This window comes from Mirounga leonina, unplaced genomic scaffold (assembly GCF_011800145.1).
Source record: "Mirounga leonina isolate KUSES-001 unplaced genomic scaffold, KU_Mleo_1.0 Mir_104, whole genome shotgun sequence".
NCBI lineage: Eukaryota > Metazoa > Chordata > Mammalia > Carnivora > Phocidae > Mirounga > Mirounga leonina.
The window spans coordinates 13,260,823-13,280,622 of record NW_023270231.1 but is presented as its reverse complement, the minus strand read 5'-3'; the positions used below and the strand labels follow the sequence as shown (position 1 = coordinate 13,280,622).

General features: G+C 50.1%; 1 protein-coding gene across 2 annotated transcripts in view; it reads left to right on the top strand.

The window, feature by feature from the left end:
- Positions 1 to 19,800, top strand: part of SLIT3 (slit guidance ligand 3) — a 597,503-nt gene that overhangs the window by 536,672 nt on the left and 41,031 nt on the right. The window contains exons 21-25 of one of the 2 annotated variants that reach the window (XM_035013938.1): positions 6,119 to 6,187; positions 8,097 to 8,168; positions 8,792 to 8,863; positions 17,290 to 17,361; positions 19,046 to 19,209. In XM_035013938.1, the coding sequence (XP_034869829.1) occupies positions 6,119 to 6,187; positions 8,097 to 8,168; positions 8,792 to 8,863; positions 17,290 to 17,361; positions 19,046 to 19,209 (449 nt within the window). The remainder of the gene's footprint in view (positions 1 to 6,118; positions 6,188 to 8,096; positions 8,169 to 8,791; positions 8,864 to 17,289; positions 17,362 to 19,045; positions 19,210 to 19,800) is intronic. The other variant, XM_035013944.1, reaches the window with a different exon arrangement.

Below are 19,800 nucleotides of genomic sequence, written 5' to 3'. Positions count from 1 at the left end.
GAGTTTATTGTGCCAGATAATGTCCCAGGAGCTGGGAACACAGCAGCTAATGTGACAGATAAGACCCCTGGTGTCAGAAACTTAGGATGTAAGAAGGCTAATCTGGAAATGAGGCATTTCAGATAGGACAGAGAATAGTGTTTCCCAGGAAAAGGGGGCGGGGGCAGGACGTGGAAAGCAGTAGAAAGAACGAAAATGTTTTGTGAAGACCCAAATGTGGAAAGATCTTAAAGTTAGAAGACCAGAAGACCAGTAATGGAGCAAATAGAATGGAAAAGAGACTGGTGTGTCCTGAAAACTCAAGAAGGATCTGCAGTTCCCGTAGGCCATGGTGAGAGCTGACTCCTTATCCCAGGAGAAATGCGGGAGCCAAGGAAGAATTTTAAACAGGAAAGTGACATGATGCGATTCTCATTTTAGAAATACTATGTCTGGAAGAAGAATAGAGAATAGACAGCAAGGGGATCCTTATCTGTGATATGTATTCATATTCATATGTATTATTGGATGGAGAGTGTGTGTGTGTGTTCAGAACACACTGAAAACCACTGTGCTGAGCACTGTTCCAAGGGCTTTCACAGAGACTCGTTTAATCCTCATAACCACTTCCAGATGGCGATCATGATAAGCCCCCTTTTGCAGATGAAATGCAAGCTCAGAGAGGTGAAGTAAGTTGCCCAAGGTCACACAGCTATTAGCTCGTGGAGCCAGGATGTGAGCCTGGGCTGCCTGACTCCTGAGCGGGAGCCACATCATCCTAGGCCCCTGGTGGAAACCCTGGCCATGAGCGGGGCTCCTGGAAGGCAACTGCCCTTCTCCTTCTCCATTCAGCAGGTCCGAGAGCTCTGCATGTGGCACTTATCCACACCACAAAACTCCCAACAGAAGTGGGGGGCATCCCTTCGACAGAGCTCTGTGTGGATTTTCATGTGAGGCAGCCGGATCCTCCTGCTCGAGCTGGGGCTAAAACAGAGCATTTAAATGCAGATCAACACAAAGGTTGACCCACTGGAGAAGCTCTGATCCTTCTGAGGATGGCAGGGCAAGAATGCTGTCTCCTAAAAGCGTCCCTCTGGGGCCGGGCTGCAGGCTACAGGCAATTTTGGAGTTCAGAGTCTTCAGGAAGGGCTTTGCACAAAGAGAGCTTTCCCACACAGCCACCTCTGTATTTGTGATGTGAAGCCTTTTGATTCCGCGTCTTCTGTGCCACAGCACCAGGTTGCCAGGGACGTGGTGCCCTTAAAGCAGCTCCCACACGGGCCCCCCCAGCCCTGCCGGGCCGCACGCAGCTCTCCCTGGGGACTCCTGGGGTTTGCATCACACGGATGGCGTTTCCTGAGCATCTGCTGCCAGCCAGCATCCTGGGATGCTGCAGCAAGCAGCCATGGCTCCGCCCCACTAATCACAGACTCACACGTGGACGTCACGGGGGTGAGATGCTGGGAAGAAATTGCACTGAGAGCTTGGACTGAGTAGCCTGTCACGTCCCCAGGGGGTGTGGGGGATGATGTCGGGGAGTCAGTGTGCCAGCTGAGCTCTGAGCAGCCGTTGGAGTGAACTAGCAAGGGGGGTAACACGCGTGCTCCCAGACCTGCCCCCCAAAAGGAGCCTGGGGCACTCAGGGGGCGGGGCTGAGGCCAAGGGAGGGTTTGCTGTGGGGTGAACAGGAAAGGCAGGCAGGGCCTGGGACGCTGAATCTCATGGGTCAACTTGACTGGGCTGTGGTGCCCACGTGTTGCCCAGAAGGTATTTTGTGGATGCAGTTAAATAAAGGAGATTACTCAGAATAATGAGGATGTAGACCTCATATAATCAGTAGAAGGTCTTAAAAACAAAAAAACTAGAGTTTTCTGTAGAAGGGGGGAATTCTGCCTTAAGATCGTAACAGAAGTCCTACTTGAGTTTCCAACCTGCTGTCCCTTCCTTAAAGTAAATTCTCTCTTGGGGCGCCTGGTGGCTCAGTCGGTTGGGTGGCCAACTCTCGGTTTTGGCTCAGGTCATGATCTCAGGGTCCTGGGATTGAGCCCCATGTCAGTCTCCACATTCAGTGGGGAGTCTGCTTGAGAATTCTCTCCCTCTGCCCCTCTCCACATGCATGTGGGCACTCTCTCTCTCTCTCTTTCTTTCTTTCTCTCTCTCAAGTCTTTTTAAAAAAATTTTAAAAACAAATTCTCTCTTCCTCCGTATATATATTTATATGTGTGTGTGTGTGTGTGTGTCTCTCTCCAATTGGTCTGTTTCTCTAGAGAACCCTGACTAATCTAGGATGGGCCACAGAGCTTGGAGGGATTTGGGCAGGATTCAGGTAGTCCTTCTCTAGCAAGCAGTGGAAGCCAAGGAAGGATTTTAAGCAGGGAGCAAGGCTGATCCAGTCAGCATCGGCAGAGCACCGATCAAAGCCAGGTTGGAACCCAGGGAACTGGCACGGCAGGCCCAGAGGTTCCAGAAGCATCTGTGTCATGTTGCCCATCCTCCAGCCAACCCCCACCTCGCCGGAAGCTCCCTGTGTCAGATGAGCATGCTGTCGGCCTCCCTGAACTCCAGTGGTCATTTTATGTGTTCATTCAACTGTTCAGCAAATCTATATCATCTATAATCATCTATAGAGCATGGCCTGCCTTACGGATGGACGTGGGCAAGGCACAGGGCATTCTGTGAAACCACTGTAGGTTTTGTTTGTTTAATCCAGGGCCCTATGAACAGCCCTTCTCTTCATTTGTTCATTCATTCATTCAGCAAATATTTGAGGTCCTACTGTGCGCTAAGCCCTCCACTGTGCTCTGGGGACGCAACAGGAAACAGAAGTGGCCCCAGATCCCTGCTGCATGCAGCTTCTGTTCTAGGGGAGGTGAGAGAGTAAGTTCTGTGGTAGAGCGAATCCTCTCAGGACAGAGATGGCCAAAGGCGAAAACAAGGAGCTCCAGGCGGAGAGCTGAAATAGCATGGTTTGACTTCTTGGGCCGTGCAGCCCAGCAGACCTGATTCCTCCCTCTCTGAGCCTCAGTGTTCTTGTCAGCAAAATGGACCAAACAGCCAGCAAGATCCTCTTGAGAGGATTGGATAACAGACCAGAGTCGCTGGATCCCATAGTACTAGACTTCTGTGTTGTTATTTTCCTTGTCACTATGTCTCCTTGTCTGTGAGGTTAAGTAACTTGCTTCAGATGTGCTTGTCATGGGCCCTTCTGTAAACACCCCAGCAGGGAGACTTAGGGTTGTGGTATCTTATTCTGGGTTTCATCTTAGATGTCTCAAGTTTGCTAAGTAGTTGTAGCAAACAAACGAGAGTGAGAGAATGAGCAGCATGGGAGAGGGTGAGCGGTCTCTGCCAGCCCGGAGGCTAGACCCCTTCAAGTGGCTCCCTCATGGCTAATTAGCCTCCCTCCAGCAGAGACGCTCCCTGGCGCAGTGCCTCCGCACCAGCCCTGCTCATTCATCCAGCTCCCTCCCTCCCTCCATGCCACACTGTCCACAAAACACTCCCTGAGGGCAGGTGGCCCAGCATGACCCCAGAATCCCACCACACCCACAGAACCTCCCTGCCCAGTGGAGAAGGCTGGAAGCTCTTCACACGCCTGCTCCTTGCCCCCACTGTTGAGCCACAGGGCCAGTGTCCACACAGAATGTGAATGCCCGGCCACCCGTCCTTCAGGGCAGAGCAGAAGGGTGAACGCAGGGTAAGCTCTCCTGTGACACCAGCCCCCCCTGCACCCGTCTGCGGTCACTCACTGCACTTGGAATAAACCCACCTCCGAGGCTTCAGGCTGATCTGCCCATCTCCCTTAGCCCACCAGACCGGCCTCCCCGGCCTTCTTTCTCTGCCTCAACAACACCCAAGCTCAGGGCCCTCCACAGGCCTCACTCTTGCCCGACTGTCCCTCCTCCCCTGCTCTTGCCATCCCCAGCATCCCCGCCTCAGCTGCGACTCCATCCCAGAACTTTGCTCCTTTCCTTCAAAGCCCGCATCACAGTTTGTAATTTATGTCGCTTTCTGTGTATGTCCTCTCTCTCTCCCCCGCCATTTCCCTCTTCCCCTCTCTCTCCCACTCCCTCCCCCTTCCTCTCCACATTAGATTTTTAAATGCCAGAAAGTAGGCATCACGCCTGTCTTCACCAGGATATACACTACCTGGCACACTGCAGTTGCCCAATAAACATTTCTGCCTGAACAAATGAATGCATCAGCGAACACATATCTCTTAGCTCCTCTGCCTGAGGGCATGATCTAAGTGTATGTGGCTGAATTTTAGGCCAGATGATCAAGCTCCCTGAAGGCAGAAATGGACTCTGGTTCATCTTTGTATCTACCCCTCTCGTCTAGCATAGCTCTTGGCACATAATAGGTACGCCACAAAGGAGTAAGGACCAAAGGGACAACAATCCAACATGCCATGGCAACCTCAGACCATATGGGGTCCTGCCCAGTGCTCTGGGCCATGAGGATTCCCAGAGGCCAGCCCTGGAAATAAAGTCACTTGGCCCTAATTTAAGGAAACACCCATTCCAACTTGTCCTTAAAGCTAAGCCTGGTTTGGTCATTGACAAACTCACTCCTATCCTGTTTTAACCCATGTCATCCCATTCAACCATTCAGTGGTGGGTCTGCTGGATGCCAGGCGGTGTACCAGTACCTTGTGACTCCAAACGCAGCCTGCAGACCAGCACTTCCCACCCTCACCCAGCAGCCTGTTAGAAATGCAGACTCTCCAACCCGCCACAGACATACCAGATTAGAATCTGCCTTTTAGGGCGCCTGGGTGGCTCAGTTGGTTAAGCAACTGCCTTCGGCTCAGGTCATGATCCCGGAGTCCCGGGATCGAGTCCCACATCGGGCTCCCTGCTCAGCTAGGAGCCTGCTTCTCCCTCTGACCCTCCCCCCTCTCATGTACTCTCTCTCATTCTTGCTCTCTCAAATAAATAAAATCTTTAAAAAAAAAAAAAAGAATCTGCCTTTTAGCAAGATCCCAGGTGATGTGTACCTATGTTAAAGTTTGAGAAGCACTGGGCTACAGATAAAGATGGAGGGTCTGCCCTCTTGGAGCTTAAGGCAGACTCTGCACCTGTGGGCATCGGCACCATTCCAAGAGGAAGCTCTGGGGGCCTTATGTCAAGGGAGGTTCGCCCAGGAGACCAGAGTAGGCATTGTAAGCCATCTTCAAGGTTTTGTCATTTTGTCCCGAGAGCAACAGGAAGCCCAGGGGGAAGGAGTTCACAGCCAGGATGGCAGTGAATGAATTGGCCCATGTCACCTCTTGAGGGTAGTCGTCACTTTTGTAATTCGTGATCAAAACAAGACTTCCTTCTCTTGTCCTCAAGCACACTCGAGTGTTGGAGGAGGTGGCCTCATCCCAGGTGAGCAGGTCAGTGCAGGACCCTGAAGCCCAGTCAGGTCTAGGCTCAAGCTTTGCCTGTCCAGCAGGAGTCTCCATCTGTTGGCACGTCCCCCCGCCCGCAGGCAGTCGTCCTGCTGGGAACCACAGCACAGTGCTCCAGGAACATGCCCCTTTTCCTCCGCTTCCGGTGCACGTCGGACATATGCAAGCCTGAACTAGGGTTCTTGACAGGAATCGTGGCTCAGCTCTCCCATGTTCTCCAGTAGCTAAGTAGAGGCCATAGGAACTGCGGTAAGACTGTAGTCAGAGAGACCTGGGTTCGAATCCTGGCTCAGCCACTCACTCGCTGTGTGACCTTGGGCAGGTGTTTGAACATCTCTGAAATTGTTGCCTCAGGTGTGAATCCTTGCCATGTGAGAGTATTGTGAGGGCCGGGCACAGAGTGAGTGCTTTATGTATTCAAGAAATGTTTACTGGACACCTACTGTGTGACAGCTGTGTGCACACTCTGGGGGGTCCAACACTGGACGGTTTCAGACAACAGCCCTGCCATCATGGAGGAGAGTGGTCCAGTGGGGGAAAGTGTCATTTGTTGAATAATCACACCAATCAATATTAAATGACAAATGTGGTATGTGCTTTGAGGTGGGGGCAGGGGAGAAAAGGAGCTTTGAGGGAGCAAAACAGAGGCCCGACCTAACCCAGAAAGTCGGAGGAGGGGCCTCTGAGAAACGACCATGTATGCAGTGTCTCTTGACCAGGCGTCACTCTGCACCTCTCTTTCAGGTACCTGGAAGGAAACCACTTAACAGCCGTGCCCAGGGAGCTGTCTGCCCTCCGACACCTGACACTTATGTAAGGAGCCGGGCATGGGGGCGGGGGGGCATGTAATGTTCTCTCCTGGGGGAGCTCAGGAAACTATGTGGAGGGTAAGAGAGGACGGTCTGTGGGCTTCACGGCATTCCTACGCTTTCTCCCGGGGTGGAGCAGAGAGGCAGCTGGGAGGCATGAGCCATTCTGATGTGGCAGGCCTTACCAGTGAGAACTACACAGAGAAATACCCAGAGCCTGGCATCACTGACCATCCACATCACCTTCCTCCTTGGCTTAGGGACAGGTGGGGGAGCCTCTGACTTTCTGGGGCCCCAATTAAATCCTGAGACTCCCCAGCCTCCAGTTTCTTGTAAGCTGCGGCCACACTGAGGTTTGCCAGAAGCTTAAATGAGCATTTCTTCTTCCTCCTCTAGTTGCCTAGAAAATGTTCCAAGTAGGGCGCCTGGGTGGCTCAGTCGTTAAGCGTCTGCCTTCGGCTCAGGTCATGATCCCAGGGTCCTGGGATTGAGCCCCACATCGGGCTCCCTGCTCTGCGGGGAGCCTGCTTCTCCCTCTCCCACTCCCCCTGCTTGTGTTCCCTCTCTCGCTGTGTCTCTCTCTGTCAAATAAATAAATAAAATCTTTAAAAAAAAGAAAAAAAGAAAAGAGAAAATGTTCCAAGTAGATGGTTCAAATTAGGTTCCTTCATGTGGTAGCTCCTACCGACTCCAAGTCGGCCAAGACCCAGGAAAAACTCCCAAATGAGGAGCAGGGCTGCGGGGCATGGGTGGGGCCCAGGAAGCTGGGTGGTCCATGAGCTTTGCCCCTGACAGCATCACTGCCTTGCCAGGAGGGGAACCATAAGGGTACAAAATAATTCCTTGAGCGAGTGGTCATTGGAAGATCACCCTGGCTGCTCAGGGAGCAGGGAGCCAGTCCACAGGGGGAGGAGAGTTCTTTCAGAATGAATCACTGTTGCCCTTGGGAAAGTGGGGCTACTGAAGAAGGGTGGAAGAAAGCCACCTGTCACCTCATTCAGGCTGGCTTCTTACCTATCCCCCAAACCAGCCTCTAGGTGAGATTTCTCCACCTCGGCCCTGCGTGCATTTGGGGCCAGGTCATGCTGGGTTGTGGGGCTGTGCTGGACACTGGGATGTTCAGCAGCATCTCAGGGCCTCTACCGATGAGATGCCAGTAGCGTCCCTCCCCAAGTAGCGACAACCAAAAATGTCTCCAGACGTTGCCACATGTCACTGGGGAAGCAAATGTGCCCGGAGTCGAGAACCACTCCTCTAGAGCAATGGTCCTCACCCTCAGCTGATTAATTTGTTTGTTCAATACTGATGCTCCAAACCATCCTCAAGCAATTAAATCAGAATATCTGATCTGTAAACCAGAATATCTGGACATGGGACCCAGGCCTCGGAGGGTGTAAACACTCTCCAGGGGATTCTAATGTGCAGCTACTATTGAACACCACTGCTTGGGATAGTTGTCCCTGAAGAGAAGCTGGCGGTTGTCTTTGGCAGAGCACTCCACCCCCACCAACCTCATTCCCCCTAAGAGAGAATCTGATAAGATGGGACAAATGAATGCCAGAAGTGAGAGAGGAACAGGGGAAGAAAGGATTGCCCTGGGGAAAATGGCGCTAGAATAAGGAGAGATCTCGTGTGTTCTGTGTTGCCGGGAGGATGAGATGGAAGGATGGACTTGTAATTGAATGGTTGACTAGGTGAATGGATGGATGGATGAACAACAAACGCTTGAATGAGGGATTGAATAAATCTTGAATGAAAATACTGGATGAATGGGTGGATAGGTGAGTGGATGGATGAATGGATGGCCGGACGGACGGACGGACAGCAGGCATACACGAATGTGTGAAAGTTGGGAATGACCCCCTACAGATGCAACAACAGTAAAGTATGCCCTTCTATTTTACTTTTCCTAGTGACCTGAGCAACAACAGCATTGGCGTGCTGACCAACTACACCTTCAGTAACATGTCTCACCTCTCCACCCTGTGAGTACAGTGGGTGCTGCGTGTAACAGGGGCCTGGCAGTGAGTGGCGTGTGGCCATCCTCTCTCCCTGCCCCTCAGGCCTGTGTTCTCTGCTCTAGTGATCCTCAGGGCTATGGCTGCCCCCATGTAGAGCAGACCTTAATCACCAGAAGGAAAATAAAGTAGGGCAGAACTCTACTGTCTGGGCAGTTAGAGAGGAACTGACACCTAATTACTTCTGAAGAAGGCCCTCTTTGGAATACCTTCTGTGATCTGTGAATTTTCTTTCCCAGTGGAGGGTTTCCCTACACAACTGTATTTTGCTCAGATCCATTTATTTCCCATTAGCTCGGCACGCTGTGAGCACTGACCATTTGACAATAGAGGGAGGTGATGGCAAAGCTGGTTAGGGGCCCGCCTGCCGTGGAGCACGAGAGGAAGCTGGGGAAACAAAGCCAGGGAACTTTCTGGAGCGGTGAAAGGTGTTTCTCTTCCCTTTATTGTTGGGATGGTTTTTTGTCAATATCTTAAAATTAGAAAGATAAAGAAACCATTTGCTTTGACTGGTCCGCAGAATGGACAGTACGGCCGTAAGTAGCTGAGACTAGGAATGGCCAAGAGCACACCTGTGTCTTCTTCCGCAGGATCCTGAGCTACAACCAGCTGCGGTGCATCCCCGTCCACGCCTTCGACGGGCTGCGGTCTCTCCGAGTGCTGTGAGTGCCCCAGAGCCCCGATGCCCACTCGTGCTTAACCAAGTCCAGCACGCAGTGCTGAGTGCTCCTATCCGCCCCCACAGCTCCCCAGCCCGGCGCTCCCACGGGCCAGCACAGATCACAAGCCACTCTGAGTTGCTGCGGCTTCTTGTGCACAGCGAGCTTGCTAGCACCTCCCTGGTGAGGATTAGCACGTGCAGTTGTATTCCGCACCCTAGTAGAGCACGGTGTGTGGTTTGTGGCCACCGTGCTGAGGACCACTCCGCTGTTGGTCCCTCTGGCTTCAGAGGGGCAGCGGGAACACTGTGAACCTGTGCAGGGTGTATCAGAGGTCACAAACTAGAAGCCCAGACGCCTGGTTCAGCTCACAGACAGCTATGAGTTAGCCACTGTGGAGTCAGTTGGCTCACAGAGTATCTTTTCAAAACCACAAAGTTTTAATAAGTTGCTAACAGTTAAACATCAGGAGGCTTCTCATACAAATCCTAATTTCTAATCTCTCTTGGAAAATGGAGAGATGTGGCCATTCCGGGGCTCCCATCTATATTCTTGCAAGGCTGAGCAGACCTGCCCCTTTGGACGGGGTTCTGGAGTCTGCAGCCTCCATACCTGCCCCCCACCTTATCACCGTATGACACCTGCCTCGCCCTGTCCTACTCAGGGTAGAGGGCAGCCCACTGAGGCAGGTGAGTTCCTAGCAAAGACAAGATGGCCACAGAGTCTACCTACTTTCCAAGCGTGGCTCTGCCCCTCCCTAGCTGTGTGTCTTCCGTAAAATCCAGGTGGTAATTACCTCACAGGGTTTTATGATGATTAAATGAGATGATGTACAGACAGGCTTACCATAGCTCTGGCCCACGGCAAACACTTTATAAATATTTACTTGCTACTACCGGTATTTGTTATTACCTTACAAGAGCAGGAATGGCATCTCTCTGGGCCACCCCCATCCCTAGGCCCTATTATCTATCATTTGATCTTTGTGCCTTGTCATCTTGCATATTTTGTTGGCAAAGGAGGATCCTTTGAATGATATTCCCATGAGGACAGAAATGCCACTTTTCATGGCCACTGCCCTCTATAACCCTTTGCAACAGTGCTGTGAGATTGAGGGGATTGTGCCCATTGTAAAGACGGGAAAACCGAGGTCCAGGTTGTAACTGGCCCCAAACCCAGCAGTCAGGAGGCTGCAGCATCCAGCCTCCTGACTCAGAGCCCTGGGACCCTTCTCAGGACCCAGTAGCAATCAGCAAACAGCACCCGATGAGCCCGTCCATTCCAGAGCCCCCAGGCTGATGTGATTTATTGAAGCCCACAAAACACCAGTGTCAGCAACAACTCCCGCCACGTGTCATCTGCGCTCTTATTAAAAATCAATTCTCTCGGGGCAAAGAAGTACCCGCGCTGACAGTGTGCAATCTGTTATTGTCCGTTATTTATTATCCACCTTCTCGGGGGAGTTTGAGAATGGAAACATCAGCAGAACCATTTCCCTGTTTCCAGTTGAACGCAGCGGGAGATGGGCTCCTCTCATTGGCCGGGGCCGGGGCTGGTCCTGCTGCCCCCTCCCACTTCCCACCGTCCCCCCTCAATCCCAACCAATTGTCTCCCATCCTGGTCTTCCAGTTCTCCGCATGGGTTTGCTGCCAGGGGCTGCTGCCAATTTTCATGGGACCATGTGCCTACGTTTATAATTCGAGTGGTTCCAATGGGTCAACCCAGCACAGGAAAGGGAGGGAGACTGAGAATGCTTGCCTGTCCATTTGTCTGGTCTCCCAGGGTGGCAGCGAGAACATCACCGGGGTCTCCTGCTCCCCAGGCACCTCGTCTGTCCCATTGCAGACTGCTCTCATTCATTCATTGGGAACACACAGCAACATACCACATGCTTCTGCTTGCGTCTTGAATTAAGAATTAGTAGGCCTATGGCATCATCATTTTAGAATCATGGGATCTCATAGATAATAAGTGGTCTTAGAGGCCCTTGTTGCAACCATATACCTCAGTGGGGAGCAACCATTTTCCGCATAAAGGCCAATTCAGGAAAAATAAAAATGTTTATGGACGACGTTTCTTTTATGGTATTTGTATCCTTTTCCCCAGTAATTGCACAGCTAGGAATTTATGCTAAAGAATAATCCAATATGAGGGAAAGGTTCTCTGCATTAGGATCTTGGTTGCTCTGTTAATTTTTAACCTACATTTTAAATAGTACCTACAAGCGCCACAGTTTAAGGAAAAGCATAACACAGGCAGTCAATGAAGGGCAATTATTAAAAGAAGTAAAGATGAAAACGAGGTAGCAGTGTTGGGAAGTGTTTACCACATAGCCTTATGTGGAAAAGTAAACCTAATTGGTATATATGTCACAATTATAACTTGCATACATTTATAACTATAAAGAAGGACTTTGAGGGAACATAGACAAATGAAAAAAAAATCATTGATCACTAACTGCTAATGTGAAGTTGTTCCTGTCATAAAAGAAGGCAGAGTTAAAGATGAATGAATATAGTAGGATATTCACAATTTAGACGGTTAGGGGGGAAAGGTAGGTTTTTGTGAAATCAGGAGCTGTAATATCTACAATTGCATTTGAGCATTTGTGTTTTCTTTTCTCATTTCCAAAAGGTTTCCTTACTTTGATGAGAATTTCAGACATGACAACAGATCCATGGCTGCTGGCAGTTTGGGGTAGGGGAGAGAATAAGCATCGGGTTTAGCCAAGACAAAGGCCACAAAGTATTCTAGAAAGACCTGACAATTTAAGAGTGAGTGTGTGTGTGCGTGTATGTTGGTGGGTGGATGGAATACATTCCTGAGACAGGAGAGTTGTCAGGGAACCCTGAGTACAAAACACTGGGTGAAAATTTGCTTTTCCTAGTTTGCTCCTAATCTAAAAATAGCTAAAAGAAAACATTCTCATGGACATTCTAGTTCTTCTTCAGGGATCTGCGTGCTCCCTGATCTTTGCCCCACACTGAGCCACATGCCTTGTGTGCGTGTGTGTGGTCCCAGCTGTCACTCCCCAGCTGCAGGAGGGCCACCTGGAATCAGTTAGCTCTGGGAGGGCTGTTTCAGTGTGTGCTCATGAGGGAGGGAGTGGGATTATCATTCATCATTCTCAGTATTTTTAGTCCCTTGTCCCTGGAGGAAGATGGTGCTTGCTATTTATGCACACGGGGCTGTTCATCCGTGCTCTACCAATTGCATGGGTCCTCCCTACAGCGTCTCTGCAAAGGGCTCCATTGCCCTTTGCTTGATTACCTTTAGAGACCAGGAGCTTGCTCCCTTCCCAGATAACCCCACTCCATTAAATTAATTAATTGATTAATTATTATTTAGAGCAGGGGGAGGGGCACAGGGAAAGAGAGAATCTTAAGCAAACTCCACACCCAGCGCAGAGCCCGATGCGGGGCTTGACCTCGAGACCCTGAGGTCATGACCTGAGCTGAAATCAAGAGTCAGACGCTTAACTGACTGCACCACCCAGGCGCGCCGACCCCATTCCATTTTTTTTAAGATTTTCTTTATTTATTTGAGAGAGAGAGTGAGAAAGCATGAGCTGGGAGTGAGACAGAGGGAGTGGGAGAAGCAGGCTCCCCAAAGAGCATGGAGCCCAACTCGGGGCTCGATCCCAGCACCCTGAGATCATGACCTGAGCCCAAGGCAGATGCTTAACCGACTGAACCACCAAGGTGCCCCAACCCCATTCCATTTTTGACCGGCTGTTGAACATTAGACAATTCTGGTGAGCCAAAAGGTGATTCCTTATGGCCTCCAAACCCTGGTGCTGGTGTGGCCCTTTGGTGTTACCAAAAAATAAAATTAATTTTGAATTTTAGAAATGGGAAGTGAGTCTCAGAAATTATTCTAGCCTGAGGCTCAGTCGGTTAAGTGTCCAACTTCAGCTCAGGTCATGACCTCAGGGTCCTGGGATCGAGCCTCACATCGGGCTCCCACTCAGCAGGGAGTCTAGCAGGGAGTCTGCTTGTCCCTCTGCCCCTCCCCCTCCTCACTCTCTCTCTCTCTCCCCCCTCCTCAAATAAATAAAATCTTTTAAAAAAATAAACTATCTTATCCAGACCTCTCGTTTATAAAGTAAGGAGACAGATTCAGAAAGGCTTAGTGACTTGCCCACATTTATTTATTCATCCTTTTCTAAATACCTACTATGTGTTAAATGCTGTGCTAAACACCAGAGAGGAAAATAATGAAACACAGTCCCTGTCCTCAGCTCACGGTCTAGAAGAGGAAACAGACAAGTAGATAAGCTCCTGGCACACATGGCGATACCTGGGAGAGAGGCACGTGACCCAGTTTTGGCCATCCATTGATGGAATACACGGGAGAGGCACGTGACCCAGTTTTGGCCATCCATTGAAAAGCTTTTTGAGAGGAAAATCGTAATCGCCACTGACAGTTATCAAACCTTGTCTGTGTACTACACACTGGGCTACGTGCTTTAGTTAATTATCATATCCACTTTTCATATCACCCCTCTGAAGAATGTACCACTATTATCCCCATCCCCCAGACCAGGAAACAGAGGCTCAGCAAGGTTGAGTCACTTTGCCAAAGTGACACAACCAGTAGAGAATAAAGTTGGGATTTGAACCCAAGACCATTTGCTCTCCGAATCACTACTCCCAGGGCTGAGTCTGAGAAGCCAATGGGAGTTACTTATGTGTGAGGGCAGTGGAGACTATTCTAGGCAGGGAGAACATAAATTCCCTAGACAGAGCCCCTGGAGGAAGGGCATGTGCATGGGGACCCTCGAGGAGCAACAGATGTGGGGGGGGTGGCTTCTGGGGACAAGAGCAGGAAGCAGTGCTGCAGACAAGCCACAAGCAGGAGCAGAAGCGGGGTGGGAACCCGGGTCCCAGCTCCCAGCCCAGTGCTCTTTCCACCACATTCCATCCTTCCCAGCCAGAGGTTCTCTCTTTTCCTTGCCACCTATTTCAGACTTTCCTTGAGGATTGGAGGGACACGGCCCAGAGAGTCCTCTGATGAGAACTAAAGAGTGTGGTGGAAAGAGACACGGGCCAGAAGGTGATGGGCCCAGGGTCACTCTGCCGAAACCCAGTGTGTCTCTTCTCTAGTCCAGGAATCTGTCACGTGACTTGTTCCTGCCTTTGCACCGTACAGGCTGCATAGCTTCAGGCTTCCTCTGTGTGGAGGGAACGTTTTGAGAGGACCGGCCCCAAAACACATCGCAGAGCCTCAAGGGGAAGGAGTCATGACGATGGGAGCCATAATTGCAGCCTCACGGGCAGGCCCTGCACGGAGTCCTGCGCCATCTGAACCACTTGCATTGTATCTTTGAATCTTTGCAACTAGCTTAGGAAACAGTATGTTAGATCCCTTCCTGGCTGAAGGAGGAGAAAATCAGTTCAAACCACCGTAAGCAGGAAGAGAATTTATCAGTGCAGGTAACTGAAAAAGTCAGTAGTAGGTATTACGTTCTAGGGCTGGATGCAGGTGCTCCGATGGTACTGTCAGAAATGTGCTTCTTTCTGCTTCTCAAAGTGAAACTGTCTCTGTCCTAATAGTTCCAGAGAAAGCCCCAGAAGTGTCTCACATTGGTCCACTTGGGTCACATACTCAGCCTCAAACCACTCTCAGTGACTCTGGGCTGACGCTGACCTGGGCCATGGTTCTGCCCATGAGGCCAAACCAGCTGGACTAAGAGGTGGAGAAGGGTGACTCCTCCATGGAAAAGGGAGGAAGTGTTACCGAAAAGAGATTGATGCCAACCAACCCACACCCCTAAAAAGATACCTACTGCAAGTGGATCCTAAGAATTCCTCCATTTTAGAGACAAGAAAACAGAAGCACGGAAAGATTAAGTCCGTTGAATCAGATAATCACACAGCCAGCGATGATCAGAATAGGGACTCACACCCAGGCAGTCTGATCCAGGCCTTAACCCCCAGGTCACCTGGGAGTGACCCAGCCTGCTCAGAAGAGAATTCACCCACCCGCCCCACCCACAGACAGGATGACGGTCGTCCCTGCCATCTTTCACATGACCCATGAGCACCAGTATGACGTACACATGCCGGGAGCACCTGGGGGTCCGGAGACCCGAGGTTCAGGCAACCCAGAACTGACACGAGATTGTTCTGCTTTCGTGTTACTCCAAGTGATGCCCTCATCCGCACCCCAAAATGCCCAGGTTTACCATAACACCTCCGAAGAGTCAGCCGGGAAAAAGGAGTCCGGGCACTTGGAGAAGAGTCATTCTGAGTTCAGAGTTGCAGCCCCCAGGAGGTGTCAGGGAAAGGGGAGGAAAAGCAGGGGGTGGGGCGGTGGATCGTGCTTCCCGGGAGGAAACACTTGTCCCGCTTCCCTGGCAACCCTGAGGATGGTGGCTGGACAGGCAAGAGTCTTTCTTTGGGGGGCCAAACCGGGAGGGAGAACCTGCGGTGTAGGCAGATTTCTTTAGCGCTGTCCCAGTAAATTACAGCCCCGTTACTCTGCAGTTGACGGAGACCTCGGCAGCTCAGCTCATAATAAATGGGAGCGTGACGTGCAGGAGTCACAGCGCCAAAGCTGCCTTTGGGTCATTTGGTGTTTTTTAAATTAGGGCTTCGTGCCTCTCCAGGGGCCCAGGCCTCATTCGGAAATGATTAACAACAGGGCTGGGCACATTTGCCGAACAGCAAGCAACCATGAAGTCATCTAAGCTAATAGCAGGCAGGAGCCGGTGTGATTCATAAATAACCACATGCGTTCGAAACTAAATGATACTGGTAAGTGTTAGGAAGTGCTTCTAGCCCCTTCTTATCCGGGGAGGTGAGAAGCTACTTCCAGCTCTCTTTGGACGACTGGTTCGCTTCTTCCTGCTGTCCCAGGGAGAAGGAAAGGGAAGGAGCTTGAGGTGATGAGGGTGACAACCTAGGGCAGCTCAGTGTGGCTCGGAAGACCAAGAGCATGAGCATCACCTGGGAGCTGGTTAGAAATGCAGCCTCTCTCTCCCCCCACCCCAGACCCACGGAATCAGAGCCCCTGAGAATGGGTCTCAGAAATCTGCTGGTGTGTTAGCTCTAGCGCTCAGTCTATCAGACGCCTCTGTTCTGTATTAAGTGTAAGTAAGCCCCTCTCTTTATTTCAGCTCAAAACCCAGGGCAGGCTAACATCAGCTAAAAGGAAAACAAAAGGGCATATTCATTAGTTACACTTCCCCAGTCAACCCTCATTGCCCTTTGTTGGCTCCATCACAGCACAGGGGACCGCGCACGGTGGTCACTAACGGAGCCTCTGAGTGTCTGCACATTTCACAGGCCAGACCCCAAGTGAGTCATCGGTGTGGGGACTTTTTGTATGCGGTTGATGATTAGTCCTTCAAAGGAGGGTATAATCCATAAATTGTGGATTTACTAGTGTTGTTGCTTGAGCACCGGAGCAGTGTGCATTTGGTTTTCTCATGGACCTATTCTGCAGGCATTGATTAAAAGTGCAGTATATGCCACCACTCCACAAGTAAGAAAGGCTCCCAGCTCCTACACCACAAGGCGGAGAGAGGTATGATTAATACCAAGCAGGTCGCCTGGCCCCTTGGACATGCTGTCAGAAAACGCACTCGGAGGCACGCGAACACCAGATAAAAATACGTCATGGCTGACACCAAACCATTCCCCATGCAGATGAGTGTCCGGCTCCACGGAATTGCCCCAGGACCTGAGCGCCCCCCTCCCTCTATCACCTGAGCTGGGATTAATAACATTTCTCAATCTGCTCAAAATCTCTCTAGGTGAATATGAAGGGAACTAATTTATTAATCTCTACCAGCCATTCTTCAAGACCCTTTCACAAATCTGAATAATGGGTGGTTATTTAGCACACAGAAAATGCTTGACTTTTTATGGATTAATGCACCCTCAACCACCTTCTATGACAAATCTGTTTACTTTCATTCCCGCTTTACAATAGGAAACTGAGGCACAGAGAGGTAAATAACTTTGGCCAGAGTCACACAGCTGGTAAGTGGCAGAGTCAGGATTTGAAGGCAAGCAGCCTGACTCTAAAACTTAGTCTCGGCCACAGTTCTTCACGGTATCTCTCCAGTGCCTCCAGACATCCTTCTCCATGTTTCAGGTGCAAAAACCGAGGCTCAGAAGAGCGAAGTTAACGTACCCAGTGTTCCACAGCTAAAAAGGACTGGTTTCTCATTCCATCCCGGGCCTGTCAGATTCAGAACTCCATCCTCTTCTTTCCTAAACCCTCTACCCCCAACATCCACACTGCTGAGCTGGGCATGGAAATAGGCAGGCACCTGCCTCAGAGGAGGAGGCACCTCCTGCTAAGAGCAGTGGGGCTCTGAGCACAAATGAGGGGCGTTGGGGCCAGCCTGGACCCCAAGAGCTTGCTGAGCTCAGAACCATAACTGGGGGTTAACCTCCGCCCTATGCTTCCACTTTCAGGACCCTCCACGGCAATGACATTTCCAGCGTTCCCGAAGGCTCCTTCAGCGACCTGACATCTCTTTCCCATCTGTAAGTAGCCATAGTTCTCCTTGGTGTGGATCCACTCAATATCGTGATCGTGCCAGGGATCATGCCATCCCTGGTCCCATTTCAGTATATGTTCTTTCCATACGCATAGAGCACGTTCTATAAAAACATACCCACATGGTGCATCTCGTGTGTTCTCTGCTTCAGATGCCTTAAGAGGCGTCATCAATTATGTAAACAATGTAAATGTTTAATAAGAAGAACTGATATAAAACTCTTACTATGTGATAAACACTTTAGATGAATTATCTCATTTACTTCTTAGAGCGATAAAGCATTTTTATCCCCTTATTATACACAGCGAAACTTAAACTGAGAAGAACTAAAGACTTTATCCAAGGGCTGCACAGCGAGTAAGCAGCAGAACCTTGGTTCAAATCCAGGTTCACCTTGACTCTAAAGCACATACTTGCTACCACTCTGCATGAGGTATTCCCTCCCCATTTTACGCAGGGGAAACCAAGGTCTGTACGTATTAGCTGTTACCTACCTCTGCCAGTGACCATTTTTGAGTCTGTATACCGACTCTATGCATATTTAATTGTTTTCATATTGCATGCATATACTGTGATACTGATACATTATGTATGCACCTTATAAAACATTTAAGAAATAGAAATACTAAAGGATATGATTTTTAAAATAAGCCAAAGTTCTTGTATTTTCTGTCTGGACACCCCTGTGCAGAGGTCTGCACCAGCCTGTGCCATCCCCCGTCCTGTGCATTTTTAAGCTGACTGGTGTAGTCAGCTTCTACCCCCTTAGGTCCTGTGGCTGGTCTAAGAATTAGATGGACATAAGACAGAGCAACTGGAGAAAAGCATACAAATGTATTGGGTATTTTTATGTGTACATGGGAGTCTTCAAATGGAAAATGAAGACCTGAAGAAGCCAGTAGGCCCAAAAATTTATATATCTTTTTATACAAGGAATGAGAAATTGTGGGGATGGGACAAGACAAAGGGCCTTGGACTGGGGCAGTCCGTTGTGGGGCAGTGGCTAGGAAATATGCGGAGGGACTGTTGGAAGATCAGGTTTGTTTGTACGGGTCCATTTTGACATTGACTCCCAGTCTCTAGTGATAAGAATCTTCTCATTATGGTTCAGGGAAGGCATCTTTCTCACGGGAAACTGTATGACTTGCTTTTAGGTAGAAAGAGGGAGTTCAGAGAGCCCCTCCTGCATCTGCCATTTCTCTGGTAACTTTAGCTCAAAATCATCAATATGCCAACACAGCATATCTAGGGGTGTCATGCCCTGAGCCCTTTCCATGGTCGGAAGCTTCTCCCTAGGTTGCCGTGTATCAACACCTTCTCTGCAGAGTACATCCTTTGATGGACCCTTCAGTAGTGCAACAGAGTCAGATAGTCAGATGGCCAAAGGTTCCAAAGCATCCTGGAAGGGCTAGGAGTTGAGGACTGAATCTTAGCAGGGTAGGTGCAAGCAAAACCTCGGAGGTAGGAGGGCCTTAGGTGGGGTGGAAACATCTGGAGGGATTGGAAGTACTATCTGGAGTCTGGTGGAAACTAACCCAGTGGAAACTACTTCTCCATTGGACCTCCAGTCAGACACCCCTAATCTAGCCAGAGTCTGAAGATTCTGTTTTTCCACGAAGCCTCTGGGCCAAGCTGAGCAGGGGCCCCTGACTTCCTGCTCTGCCTTCTAGGGCGCTGGGAACCAATCCACTCCACTGTGACTGCAGTCTGCGCTGGCTGTCAGAGTGGGTGAAGGCGGGGTACAAGGAGCCTGGCATCGCCCGCTGCAGTAGCCCCGAGCCCATGGCCGACAGACTCCTGCTCACCACCCCCACCCACCGATTCCAGTGCAAAGGTACCTGCTGACCCTGCCCTGCGCTTCCAGGGGTCTGCTCTGTCTCCGACAGCCCGTCGGAGCTGGGCATCTCAACAGATGTGACGTCTGCAACCATCGCCCCATCTCTCCCGTGGGCCACACGGAGAGACTCAGATGCTTTGTCTTCTCTCCTCAAAGTCCCTCTGCTGGCATCTCTAATGTGTTCCTCCCTGACTTCTTTCTCTACGTAGTTTTGCATAGAGAAAAATCTTTAGCCTGTGTTTCTTTACCCAACATTCTTAAAGCATACGCATTTTCCCATTTTTACTACAGCAAGCTTTTGGTACATGAGATTTTAATCGACTACATCATTATGATAAACAAACTGCTACTGCGTTCTTCTGTGTGTTATTTCATTTAATTCTCACTTTCCAAGTATTAATTTAATTCCCCGACACTCTCAGCAGACTTCAGTATTACCCTTATTTTTAAAAACAAGAAAGCTGAGGCTTACCAAGGTTAAGTGACTTCTCAAGACTTCTCTTAGGAGGCTCCCAGGTCTTTCTTTCTTTCTTTTTTTTTTTTTTTTTAAGGATTTTTATTTATTTATTTGAGAGAGAGAATGAGAGA